Source organism: Heteronotia binoei, chromosome 4 (genome assembly GCF_032191835.1).
Source record: "Heteronotia binoei isolate CCM8104 ecotype False Entrance Well chromosome 4, APGP_CSIRO_Hbin_v1, whole genome shotgun sequence".
Taxonomy (NCBI): Eukaryota; Metazoa; Chordata; class Lepidosauria; order Squamata; family Gekkonidae; genus Heteronotia; species Heteronotia binoei.
The window spans coordinates 120,253,206-120,267,250 of record NC_083226.1 but is presented as its reverse complement, the minus strand read 5'-3'; the positions used below and the strand labels follow the sequence as shown (position 1 = coordinate 120,267,250).

The window sequence follows — 14,045 nt, the reverse complement described above, 5'->3', positions numbered from 1 at the left end:
TGCTGTGCATTTTATGTAACTTTTTGCAGGGTATATAATGTGTCAAGTTAATACTTAAGCTAAGCTTGTTCTTTTAGATTTCTGGTTGGTTCCGGACTTCTACGATCCTGTTGCATTACTCATTGAACATTCTATTCTGTCGATTGTACTACGTGTAATCCGCCTTGAGTCTCAGATGGAAACGCGGAGGATACATGAGACATAAATTAAAAGCAATAGGTGTTTCAGCCGACTCCGAAGCAAATGCGGCCCACGCTCAACGCTCCCAATGCAACTTGGGCGGCCTCGAGAATTGAAATGTACTTGTGGACGTGAGCTTTGGCGGCGGCCCCTCATTTCTGTCAGCAGATGCCCCTTGAAGCATGGCTTGTGCCACCAAAAACCCACGGCCTGGTCCGCACCAAGTAAACTGGAAGGCACGTAGTGAAGGGCCGCCTCTGGCCCTTGGTTGGGCGCCACGAGGCTCTTGCCTTTTTGCTGCCAGGAAGGCAGGCTCAGGATGGCCGTCCCTCTAGCACTCCGGCCCGCCAGCGACTCGGGCAGGGCAAGGCAGGGCTGTGCTTGGAGGCCACCCCCACCTCCTTTCTAAGGCCACCCAGGAACCCGGTCATTTGCCTTACCGTTTCCAGCTCGGAAGCGCCTGGCCAGCCCCCTTCAAACGCCAGCCACGTCTTCCCACCCAGTCAAGGTGGAGGGAGCCCTTTTGGGGTGGGGGTGGGGGGGGGAAGGCAGCTCCTGCCCTTGGGCAGCCAACAGTCCTTAGCGGCTGGGCTCGGGCTTCCGCCTTGCAACCCAGCAGCCGCGCGGGGGGCCATGCCTCTTCCCGCTCTCTTTGTCAAACTAGACCCAAGAAAACAACACTCGCCTCTTAGAACAGAAACCATCTTTTATTGGTTCGGTGAAACAGAAAAGAGAGCACCCCCCCCCACACACACACACCCTGTGCTTTACAGTTCGGTCCAAAAGCAGCTAGGAATAAAAAACAAAACTCAAACCCAAAGCAGGCAGCGGCAGGGGGACGGGCCAGGGGCAGGGGTGCCGGGACTGAGCCCTTGGGCCAGGTTTGACATCTTGCAAAGCTCCCAAGGCTTCCCTAGAGGTCGTCTCGTCCTTTGCTCCAGGGATCCCCGAGAACTATGATGGAACCCCGAGGAGGAGAAGGGGGACACAACCCCACACTGGCCGGGCGCGGGGCTATAAGGGCAAAACTCCAGGGAACAGTGATCTGCGGGAGATAAGCGGCAGAAGGGCCGTGTGTTGGTGCCTCCGTCAAGTTTGAGGAAGGGCCTGCTTGCACGACTACAGGGCGCATGGCAATCGCCCCCTCCAGCTTGCACAAAGCCCAGGGCAGGCCCATTGGGGCCACCTGGTCTGAAGAGGCACCGGGCAGCTCATGCCACATGGTCCAAACGAACTGTGGTCGAGCCGTCCCGGCAGCCAGACGGTGAAGCTGAGAACATCACCTCCTGAACTGGGTCCCCATAAACACAAAATGAGATCAGCGGGGGTCCCTGTGCCGAAAAGCAGGGCTGAATCACAGGAGAGCAGTTTCAAAGACAGCCAAGGCTCGACCTCTCGCAATGCACCCTCCAGTTGTGAAAGTGCCAACAGTCCATTAAAAGGGAATCAAACACAAGCTAGTGAAAATAAAAAGCGAACCCTTCTCTTTATTCCTCAGCTTTAATAACTCCAGAGGTGAACCCCGAAGAAAACAGATCGCTTCAAGAGAACCCCTTGGGAAGGTCATCTGCTAGGCAGCCCGGGGACTCGGAGCCAGCCACACCTTGCTGCTGAAAAGAAGACAGGGGCCCACCCGGATCGCCTCCCGCACCAGCCAGCCCCAGAGGACTGGGCGTGGCCAGAGGGCACTTCCGCCCCTTCCGCCGGGCTTTACCTCCCTGCTGTGCTGCTGGACTGAGATCTCAGGGTTCTCCTGCTTCGCTTGGCACACAGCTGGGGCTCTGGGCTTTCAGGGGGGATTCTACAGAGCTTTAAGGCGGGTGGCTGCTGGCACCCACGGGGAACCACTTGGGGCTTTAGTCCTGTTCTGGTGAAGGTAGGAAGGCAGGATGTGTTCAGCGGGAGGACTCTGGGAAACCTTCAGCGACAGACTATGGGATTTAGGCCTACATTGAGCTCTAAAAGAGCACGAGTCATTAAGAGTGACTGGAAACTGAAGGAATGGGAAAATGAAATTATCTGGCTAATAATAAAAGTTATTAGCAACGGCAGTGACTTTTTTTTTTTTTGCTATCAATATTTTTCACAGTGTCTCCAGGCGATCAAATGCCCTTCGTTTCAGGTAGAACTTGCTACCCAATGAAGTTGGAGGAAGCCAGGCGCTTTCCCAGCGAGGCGCGCTCCCCCTAAGCGAGGAGCCCTTTCACTAGAGAAGCCCCGCAAGGCCTCCCTCACCTCGGGCAAGGAAAAGGCTGTGGGCGGGGGTCAGGTGCGCTGTCCGGCTCCTGTCCAGCATCTTTAAAAAGTCATTAGGCAACTGATCTGTCACAAAATAGATATTCTGGTCGAATAAAAAATAAACATTTCAACCTGGTAGCAGAAGCAACATTTCCCTCCCACTCATTGGCCTCTGGTCTACAGCCTATTTGGCGCTAGGGCGTCTTTTTCACATCGTAATTTCTAAATGACTCAGCAAAGTTCTCGGGAAACCCCAAATCTTCCCCCCCCCCCATAAAAGCACACGCTTGGGGGGGGGGAATCAAAGGAAGTCCTCGCCAATGTCCAGCTTTACGGGGGGGGCGGTGGAATCGCTCAAATCTTGCTCCGCCGGAAGCACCGAGTCGCCCCCGCTTCCATCTCTGGCTCCCGGGCGCCTCGCAGAGCGCACCGCGCTGCCTCCGCAGGGCCTGGGCGGCAAACAAAGCCAGCCGGCCTTTGTTTGGGGGCGACCGGGAGGCTCGCCGCCTTCCAAGGGCATCGCTTAGGATCACTGCCGCTGGGAGCGTCGCGGCCATTGGCGGGAGCCTCCGGACTTTAAAAACACTGAGCTCTCCCTGCCCGTAGCGGAGGAGAAAACGAGTAAAAAAGTCTAAAAGCGGGCGGGGAGGGGAAAGATCTACTCGGAGGGAACCCAGGCCCTCAGCAATTCCTTTAATTTAAAAAACGCAGGACTGAATAAAAGTAGCTCCGATGGGGAGGGGGGGGAGCTGGCGGGCTGAGAGGCAATTGACAGTGGGAGAGAGGGCGGGCTCTAGGACCGGGCGGAGGCGCGGCAGCCCGCCATCAGCTCGGTGCGGGGCGATGTCAGGGCAATTAGAGCTGCACCAGGCTGCGCGGAGCGGTGCTGCTGTCAGCCTTAATCTGCGCACTGACGGGCAGCCCGCGATCCCAGCTACAGCCCACAGGAAGCACAACCAGTGAACCCATATTGCTTTGACAGTTGCACTCATCTAGAAATAATGCAAAACGCTACTTAGATGTAGACACGGCGACCCGGCGCTCTCGCAAGAAAACAATCTAATGAGAGGGACTGGGGCTGCCGAGCGCCTCCCGCCCGCCCGCCCCTACAGCTCCTCGTAGCGGATCCTCTGCGAGCGCCGCGTCGGAACCCCTTTGCCCGAGCTCTGCTTCGCCTCCAGCGCTTCGCCGAGGAACCGGAAGATCGACGGGAAGCTCTTCCAGGAGGTCAGCTCGTGCCTCTCCGTACCTGCAAGACAGAAAGAGCAGCGCGTCACTGGCGGCACCGGGGAGAGGAGGAGCAGGAGCAGGCGGCGGCCGCCATTCTCCCCGCCCTCAACAGCAAGCCGCAGGGGTCAAGTTGAGGGACGCGGCTTGGAGCCAGACGCCAGCTGCACGATCACGAGGCTTTCATTCACAACCTTTCTCTCGCTCTCACACAAACACGCACACACTTTACACGGGAAGCGGCGCTGGAACTGGGTGAGGTTACTGCTCTCCAGGTGGGGCCTGGAGTTCTCCCGGAATTACAGCTGATCTGCAGATTACAGAGAAAAATTCCCCTGGAGCAAAGGGAAGCTTTAGTGGCAGAGTCTGTGGTATCATATTCCTGCTGAGCTTCTTCCAAACACAAATACCACCCTGCCTGACTACCCCTGAATCTTCAGGAATTTCCCATGTTGGAGTTGGCAACCCTGCCCATTCATTTATTTTATTTATTTCATTTGCACCTCACCTTTTCCCCAGTGGGGAACGAAAGGGGCTTGCACTATTCTTTTCTCTATTTTACCCTAGCAACAATCCTGGGAGGCAGCTTAGACTGAGACAGTAGGAGTGGCCCAAGGTCACCCAAAGAGTTTCCATGGCATAACTGGGGATTCAAGCCCAGGTCTTCCAGATACTAGTTTAGCGGTCTTAATGACTACACCACACTGGCTAAATCCAGACAGAGAATCTGTCACAAGTCACAGGCAATGAGGGAAAGGGCACATTTTAAGGCAGCCTGGAATGCTTCCTGCCATGCAAATGGCAGTATGTGGTCACAACAAGGCATTCTGCACATAATCAAGCCACTGCCCTCCTAAGGTGAGGAGGGGAGTTGCTTCCTAATATCAGATGGGAGGAGCTCCCTGATCAAAGCTCAGTATTCTGTCTGTCACTACCAGACAGTCACACCTTTCCCTGTAGGAGTAATGATTTTCTTGACTTGTGTTTTAGGTGGCAAGATGCATCAGACTGGCATTCTTTCCTGTCCTGACACCCCCCCCCCCCATTAGTCTCCCATTTTATAAGGACAAGAAAGGGGGACCAACTTGAACAGGGCTCAGAAAATCCCTGAGGTTGGCAGGCCAAGCCAGGGAGAGTCAAATTCAATGTACTGCCCCACTGCACTGAGCTGCTTTAGAGTGACCAGGTGAGAAGGTGCAGATTTTCTCCTGACAAACTGAATATACCAAAATCCCATGTATGTACCTACCAAAGATATAGGACTTCAGCCATTACAAATTTTGAAAGAGGCACATTTTGGAAAGGTTTTTTAAGTTCATAGCTGGCAGGTATATGTTTGACCTCAGTTTAGGAATGCCAAAAACAACTTTAGAAGAAGACTGCAGATTTATACCTCACCCTTCTCTCTGAATCTGAGACTCAGAGTGGCTTACAATCGCCTCTATCTTCTTTCCCACAGAACAGACACCCTGTGAGGTGGGTGGGGCTGAGAGGGCCCTCACAGCAGCTGACCTTTCAAGGACAACTCCTGCGATAGCTATGGCTAACCCAAGACCATTCCAGCAGCTGTAAGTGGAGGAGTGGGGAATCAAACCCAGTTCTCCCAGATAAGAATCCGCACATTTAACTACTACACCAAACTGGCTCAGTTTATGCAGAAGTAGTTCTTTTCTCCATGTCTCCTGTCACAGCTGCTTTATTAAGTACATTCACCAGCCTTAGCAGTGATTTCACTATTGTGGACCAGAATCCAGTGAGCATCAGACCAGCAGTACTACTGAAGGAAAATAGCAGATGTTACCCCCTCCCTTTGCTGTTTAAAAAATACATGCCCACCGAGAGCCTACCCTCTAGCAGCATAATGTATCAGAAGGAGCAATGGTAGAAGACAGAGTGCTAATTGTGCACTTGTAGTTCATACAGATATGTGGCCAAACATACTACCAGTTTATACACCATTCTTGTACCTTCAGTCTGTATTCCAAAAAAAGGCAAGGGATGTTCTGTTTTTGTTTTTTTCCTTCGGTTTCCTCTGTGTCACATTTATTTAGATAAGGAGCCCCCCAAAAACCTTTCACTGTCCTGCACATTCTGTGTATTAACCAAATTGCTGCATTATCTCATAACATTGCCCCCCCCCACCCACCACCCTGGCAACCAGGTGCCCTGAAAGAGTTCAGAGCCCTTCCAAGATAACGCAATTATGCAGAGATGCTGCTGGGAAGCCTCCAGATCCCAGGCTCCTGTATGATACTTTAACATTGTTAATGATAATTCTCCACTCTGTAATAGTAGGTCATTGCTATGGTTACTCTACAATGGTGCAACACTTTGCTTTCCCCTTCAGCTATTCGCTGAGACCTGGTAACCACATTTGTTGCCTAGCAACAGTTTTGTGAGAGTATCACAATCTGGGAGTTACAACAATAAAGGACATGATGGCCCTGGCCTACCCTGAAGGAGAGCTTGCCTGATGGGAGGGTGGGTATCTCTGGGATAGGAGAGACGCACATACGCGTGCACACATGCACAAAAAAATATCTTGAGTCCCCACTGGATCACAGCAGTGATGTGATATCAGCATACAACAGCAGAGCTGCCCCCATACAAAAGCGACTTTCTTACCGTCCCCACAAAGAGATTCCCCCTCCAGAGGCAACCACCACACAAAAGACCCTTCTACAGTTTGTATGCTTATTTTAGCAGAGACTTGCTTTTCAAATTCACTTAATGCATATATCCCCCATGCTCTTTTAACACTTAGGACAGGTCACTTGAAGCAAGGGTAACTCTGCATTTTTAAAATGAGACAATTGTATGTGAGCACCTTTTACACAAAAGGTTTGCTTCTCAGCGGACATCCTGGAAGCCTTCTGTAAGAGCTCGAAGAATTCACTGATAAACAAAGAAAATGACACATCCTGCTTTTGCAAAGACACCTCAGCTGCCCACACATCTTGCACATCAACACATGGTGTACCTTTTGGCATACAGACTCTGCAGAAAGGCAATCGAGTGCCCTACATGCTGTCTTTACAAGCAGCTACAACACATTTTTCTTCTCTCTCGGCTTTTGATTCCATTTAGGCAGAAACCACCAATAATCAGTGCTCCCCACAAATCTGCTTCATGTACTATTCCATTCTGCACATTTGCATGGTGGGAAACTTCTCTGAACAAACGTTCCCCACACCTTCTCCACTCATAGCAGAAGTACATTCCCCTTCTAGTTGCTACAGATCTCTTAATCACTTGTCCCCGTACACATTCATTTGCAAATACGAGCCTATGTGTATACTGAGTTACTTGCAGAGAGTTGGATGCTTTATTATTTATTCAATACATTTTCCTTTGTGAACAGCCATCTTACAGCTACACATGACAAGAAAATAAGCGAGAAAAGCTATGTGCTAATTGTGCTCTTCATCTTTTCTCCTTCGCTATATAACCTACACTTTGCCTCGGGAGAGATCATACTTACTCTAGCTTGTGTTACCGAGACTATGATCAACTTGTTAAGATTTCCAGCAGCAATCCTCTTATGCCACCCTCTTCAAAACCAATTCAGGCTTTTGAATCTAGAGGGACCTGATGATTCAACGGGCTAAAGCAATTTGAACTCCCTCTCCTCATTGTCTCTTACAAGTAACCATCTCACTGATGGATGAACAATTTCCCTTGTGGTAAAATCACTTCGACGGCTTTTTACTTTCTACAATTATGATGATCTTGTTGCTTGACTAGGACTGCTAAGAAATCCTAGCACTCTCATCTTGTCAAGTATAAATGCTGGCCCTTTATAATGTTTGAGATGCCAAATTCTGCTCAGAGATATTCACAGTCAACTGTCAAGGAAAAAATAGTACAGTATTTCACAGCACACAAAGATTATGACCACCATCTGTGGACATGTCCAATTGATCCCTTGTTATGCAACCACTTCACCAAATGGAAAGAAGTAAAAATAGGAGTCTGGGGTTGTTCTACCAGCAGCAGGATGACATGGGCAGGGTGGGGGCTGATTCTTGGAATACACACACACACACACACACACATAAAGAGAGAGAGAGAGAGAGAGAGAAGGGGGAGGGGGAAAATCTAGATAAACCAGATAAAACATTTTGAGTAGGAATATGATCAATAAACATAGATCCCCCCCCCCCCCCACAAAGAGACAGTTGCATATCCATGGAGTCCAGACCCCTTCCCTACAGGGCCCAGCCTGAATGGAAACTAGCAGCAATCCTGCTTTTCTTCCACCTAACACCATGCAGCCAGCTGGTACCTGCCCACTGCACCTCTGCTACCCAAAACTGGGGAAGCAGGAGGGTAGCATGCATGCATACTCTTGGCCTCCTACAAGTTTGGGCTGTTGGGAGGGTGCTGGTTTTGTAACCTCTATCCAGACTTTTCTGCATCAGAGGAGACCCCCATGTCAAAATTCCCTTGGACTGACTCCCTAGGTTTGTTTTGCCACCCACTGCATCTACGTGCAGCATACTCATTTTACTAGTAGGGAGAGAAATGCAACATTAGGAAGACATTGGACTTTGGCTGCACATTTCTAGGGATCATGATGGAACTAACTAAGGCAACATCTAATTGGCATCCCAATTACTGGGTATAGATTTCAATAGAGCAGCTTCATGAAACATTTGTTGGTTGGGGAAAAAGTCGTAGATATCTATGATCAAAGACAGTGATTACAATTTAGTGAGAGTTACTAAAAAGCATAATTGGGAAAGGCATTTATTAGTATAAACTCTTTGCCAAGAAACAGAATGGCTTGGAGAGAAGAAAATATAGAATATTTGAAATTAGTGAATAAAAACTCTTTAAATTTAATGCACTGAGTGATATACAGAATAACAACCCAACAACTTCCAGAAATAAACCATAGGGGACTTAATCAGAGGATCATGATGTAATGCGCAAGTATATTAAAATCAATGAGTAGGAGAAGGCTGGAACATCCTGGAATATCCTAGAGTTTATGTTTTTCAATTGCACCTGAAGCATGAATAGAAAGAGTACATGTAGTTTCACAAGAGAGTGCTCCAAGACATGAGGATAGAAAACAGCTGCTTTGGGGGGGAGGTAGCCAATTTAAAAATTGGAAGTGATATTTAGGCAGCCAGTTTAAAGAGGAAAGTGGGTAGAATGCTAAACAGTTCTATATTCATCAAAGGTATTCAGGGGAATTGCAAGGCTTTTTAATACTAAGGGAAAATAAGAAATAAAGGCAAAATTGATCCATTAATGCATGATGAAATAGATTATTTACTAAAGGAACTATGATGCTATACAGTTTTATTATCAGTCTAATAATAAAGAAAAGTAGTACTGACAAACAATGAAGATCTTTTCAATATTGCTGTTGAATTAGAAAAAAACCAGGTGAGGGAATACTTAGAAAAATTTAATATACAAATCAGCAGGTCTGGATGACAAGCATTACAGAGCCGTCAGGGAATTAGTTAATGAATTTGCTGAACTACCGGCAATTATTTCTGAAAACTCATGCAGAATCAGGAAGATACCAGAGCACTGGCGTGGGTGGGAAACAACTATTGTATTACTTCAAAGACAGAAAGGGAGGGAAGGAAGGAGAGAGAGAAATTACTATGTAGTAAATTTTTACTCCTGGAAAAAATAGTACAGTCTTTAAAAATACACATAAGCCTACAGAGTAATGGAAATTTAGAAATAAACAGAAGCAGACCTGTCAATAATAATTGTGTTAAACACACTGATTTTGACTAAATTAGAAAAGACAAGCAAAGGATTATCCAATCAAGTGATGCATGCATGCTTTTCCTGGTATAAGAAAGGCTGGACTGAAGTCACAGACAAAGAATTGCTGCTTTTATTAACCTAGGAGACCAAAGAGGTTCGGTTACCTGCCTTTTGTTTTAAGGCAGAGCTAACAAGCTCTTGCTCTCCCAGTAAAATAACAAATTGCCAGAGGCAGAGACAGTATTTCCAGGACTGGAAAGTCATAGCCAGTGATCCTGATCCAGAGAACCCAGCATGAGACGAGTGGGATGCATACTAGGAAGTATCTTTGCCTATGATGGTGCTGATCAACCTGTGTGGGAAAGGAGGAGAATGACTAGAATCAAACACCCATGATGGGTGCTGTTTTCCCCTCAGAGCTGCTGCAAAAGGCATATTCAACTCTGCATACTGTGTGGTGCGGTGTAGATGATCATGCTATACTCCTTTGCATTTGATTGGCCCAGTTCAGAAAATGATATAATGATTGTTCATGCTGAATTGGACAAGTGAATCAGTTTTGGGGTTTTTTTGCTAAGTAAATGTGTTAGGCCCAGTATAACATCTTTCAAATGTCTTCTCAGCAATAAACAGTATTGGGGATTAGCTGCATCTCAACTGATTGTCCGAAGTTTTGCTGTTCCACCAAATAGGGTTGTGCTAATTGTTGCATCAACGCAATGAAACTTACTCTGAGATGCCACCAATGACACAGGCAGAGAAGCTAGTGCACATGTGCCATTGAGATCAGTGGGAATTATTCCCACAGGACTAGGATTCTACCAAAAATAACAGTTAATTCTAAATACTAATGTAATAGGCTGGGTTATGTGCATGGAACTGACAGAAGGAATGGTAACAGATTCACATTTTAAAACATCATAATCTGGAAACATAAGTAAATTCCACATTAATTTATTAAATTAGCAAATAATACATAAAATGAAAGGTAAGGCAAACATTCACGACGGCTGAGAAATTATACTAGGATAAATTAGATATTAAACAGGAAACTGTGAAGTACAATTTGGTGCCATGTTTCCATTAATGGTGATCAAAAATATGTGTATTAAGCACTAATTAGCCAATCTTTTGGAAATAATATTTATGATCCAGCTTTTCTGGATGCTTTTCTCAAACCAAGGGAGAAAGAAAATCAATAATCTTTTTTTTGGGGGGGGGGGGTGAGGGATTGTTGACATTTTTGTTGTCGTTTAGAGAAGCAGCTCCTTAAGCTGCTATTCCTGATCTTGCAAAAATTGCAACTTCTTTGAATCCAGGAGCAGAATCTGGTACCTTTATCATTTACACATGCAGTTTCTAGCTGTATAGGTCAGTGACTCCCTCTTTGGGTATCTCCTCACTGTGCAGGACAAAAGGCCCCTTCCATGAGGTTTACAAGCTATCTAGAACAATGAGTTCTTTCTGTGTACAAGATGTATAAAACAAAGCTGTGCAGAAATAAAGTAATTTCAGTATACATCTACATCTGTAGGAAACATGTCTAGGCTGATACAGTTCATCTTAGATATTTACCATGGTGGCAACCTTGCAACCAGTTTGGCCAGGTTCTGAGGAGACCAGCAATTTCAGGTGACTCCTATGACCATAATCTAAATCCAGTTCAGTTGCTTGCACTTATTTGCAAGACAAACCTACTTGGTGTCATTGTTTTTTTGGGGGGGAGGAGAAAATGTTCTCATTCAGAATATTCTCTTGATGTCAGCACAAGGGTGATATACATCAGTACTTTTTTGATAACTTAACCACCATGCAGACAATGACCTGGTAAGAAAGGGATTGCTGTTTCTGGGAATATTTATTTCTATAGAAGCAGCAGAGATTTGTGACATAGAGTGACTCACATACATGCATATTTCCACCCTCTTTCCCCTCAAAATCAATTTCATTTTGCAAAGTCTCTGTTTTATATTTATAGATAGAGGTCTGCCATTGAGACGTTATGGAGTTCAGTTGTAAGCAGCCTTGCCAAGGACCCAAATAAAGTTCTTTACACCCATGAACATTCCAGGGAAACTATTTCAGAGTTGATACCAGTTACATTAAAAGCCTTTCAAGCCTTCTAATTCCAAATGTAAATGCAATGATAATTGTACAGTCAACTTGCTTTAGACTCATTAATTTGTCTCATCTTTTCTATTACATTCCTTTCAGTTTCTTTTTTCTAATTGAAATGGGTAAAGTTTTTAAAATATCTTTCCATGATAAATTTTGTATTTCATAATCTTGACTGCAGTCCTCTGCACATGTTATGCCTTGAATTAATCCTTTGTAACATGGCTGACTGCCACTGGATACACTTCCAGGAATAACCATGAGGTGGCTGTCCATAACCTTTAGCTATGTGAATCGTGATATATCCACCACACTCCAACAACTGCTTGGGAATCCAGGGAGGCCAGTGGTCTCACAGTGCTGATTTTAACATATGGCTGAAGGTTACAGATGAACACCTCCATGTGCTGAGAGCAGTCACATGGGTCAGACAGCCACTTTACTTATTACCTTTTTTATTCACGTGTGCTAAAGAATCAAAAGGCCCAGGAAAAAGAGGGGGAGGGTATTTAGGAATAAATGGAGAAAAAACAGTCTTCATATGAAACTCTTTTACAATTGTGGATAAAATGCTTTTAAGACAAAGTTTTAAAATATTTTTAGCTATACTTTATTACTTATTTCTCTGATAACTATGTAACACGCCGATGCAAGACAATCTACAGTATTAGGTAATTACTATTTTTGTAATCTTTCTAATCCTCTCAACTGCCTCTGATTCCTCCATCTTCTGCAGCATGTAAAACAGGTCTATATTTAGAAAGACATACATTGGATCAACAAACAAGGTTACATGAAAGAGTGGATCCATGCAAACCTTCAGTTTTCAAAAGACCTTGGAAATCCAAGATGCAAAATTGTAAGTGGTTGATCTTGCATTTCTTATAAATTAATATGTGGGAAACACTACAATTTTTTCATTTTAATCATTATTAATGTCTGTGATTATATTTCAATAATAATTCATTATTTAATTATAAGTATCTTTTTACTGTTTTAATTGCATCTTTTATTGCATTTCAATTTCTGATCACCTTTTTCTTATTGTACTCTCATACAGATTGGTTTTCTCTGTTCTAGGTATTTTGGTCACGGGATCAATTTTATGGAATAGTTTACCAAATGAAATTTGAAGGGTGCTCTCATCCCACAAGCTCAGGAGAGCTTTCAGGTCAGCCTCAGTACTGGGGGCCTTTGACTAATTGTTGGTGCTGTAGATTTGTGAAGGTTGGCTAAGTAGGATATTTTATTGTATAATAAAAATTTATAATTGTTACTTTATTGCACTTTTTTGCCACTGTCTTAACCACCCTAAAGGTGGGATAGAGATATTTTAATAAATATGAACAAGTACATTTTCACAAACTGATTCTGGTTTGGAGAAAAAACAAGATGGAAGTATTCAAAAGGATATTTTACAGTTTACATGAGCTAAAAAAGGTTGAGCTAATTATATGGCTAATTTTGTCTGCAGTCACTATAACACATTGTGTGTGGTCATATAATGCTGAATTAAATATTATGATCTATTCAGCTGCAGGCAGATTCTGTTTCCCCCCCAGATAGCAAGAAAGAGTTTGAAGGAGGGGTTGTTTCTTGAGGTGCACAGATACATCCCACAGATGATTCTAATAAACAGGTGTTGTGCATTTCTGCATTGTTCCTAGTTAATGTTGACTGTATGGAAAAGAGAATTAAGAAATCCTTTTATTTACTACAAAGTTGATGGCTTCTGTTTTTTGATGCTTATTTTTTTTGTCCTGTTCTTCCAGCTGGTAAAAAGTATGACAGCTGCTCCATCTGTAACACCAGAATATTTGTCATTATTGTTTGAATAAAGCTAAAGCATTTATACCTTTAGATTTTGTAATATACCAAACAGTTCCATTTTATGTGCTGACATATATCATGCTTTTTTGAGCCAGTGTGGAGTCGTGGTTAAGAGTGTTGGACTAGTATCTGGGAGATGCAGGTTCAAATTCCTACTTGGGCCATGGAGACTCACTGGATGAACGTGGGCCAGTCACACTCTTCTAGCCTAACCAACCTCACAGGTAAAACAGAAGAGAGGTGAATGATGTAAATCACTTTGGATCCCCACAAGGAAGAAAGGTGTGGTACAAATAAAATAATTAAAGAAATAATGCTTTCTTAAAAATACATTTAGAGCTGACAGGAAAATAAGTATTGGATATATTTCAAACTCTCCCTGAAGTTTTGTTTTTGTTTTTAAAAAAACCTACCAGAACTGCTATTACTTTTCCAATTCTTTTCATGGCTTCAAAATCTTTGGAAATTTTATACCACTTGTATTTACCTAGTTGTACACCCAATAACACATATATGTTATGGATACGTATAACATGAATCCAAGACTGGCTGTACAGCGCAAAACAGGCAGCCACCACACCTCATCATTCAAAGGTTACATAAAATTTTTATTGTAATACATACCTTCAAATAACACTTAAGAATTCATAATGGAGACCAACGCTCCAACCATTCTGCAGACAAGAAATGGCATACCACAATGCACTTTTAAATGCCAG

At 44.7% G+C, this 14,045-nt stretch overlaps 1 protein-coding gene across 4 annotated transcripts in view; it reads right to left on the bottom strand.

Annotated features, from left to right (window-relative positions):
- Positions 1-3,212: 3,212 nt before the first annotated feature.
- Positions 3,213-14,045, bottom strand: part of ARB2A (ARB2 cotranscriptional regulator A) — a 485,440-nt gene continuing 474,607 nt past the window's right edge. For all 4 annotated transcript variants that reach the window (XM_060235692.1, XM_060235691.1, XM_060235693.1 and 1 more), the window contains one exon: positions 3,213-3,667. In XM_060235692.1, coding sequence (XP_060091675.1) covers positions 3,525-3,667 — 143 coding nt within the window. In that variant the 3' untranslated portion in view covers positions 3,213-3,524. The remainder of the gene's footprint in view (positions 3,668-14,045) is intronic.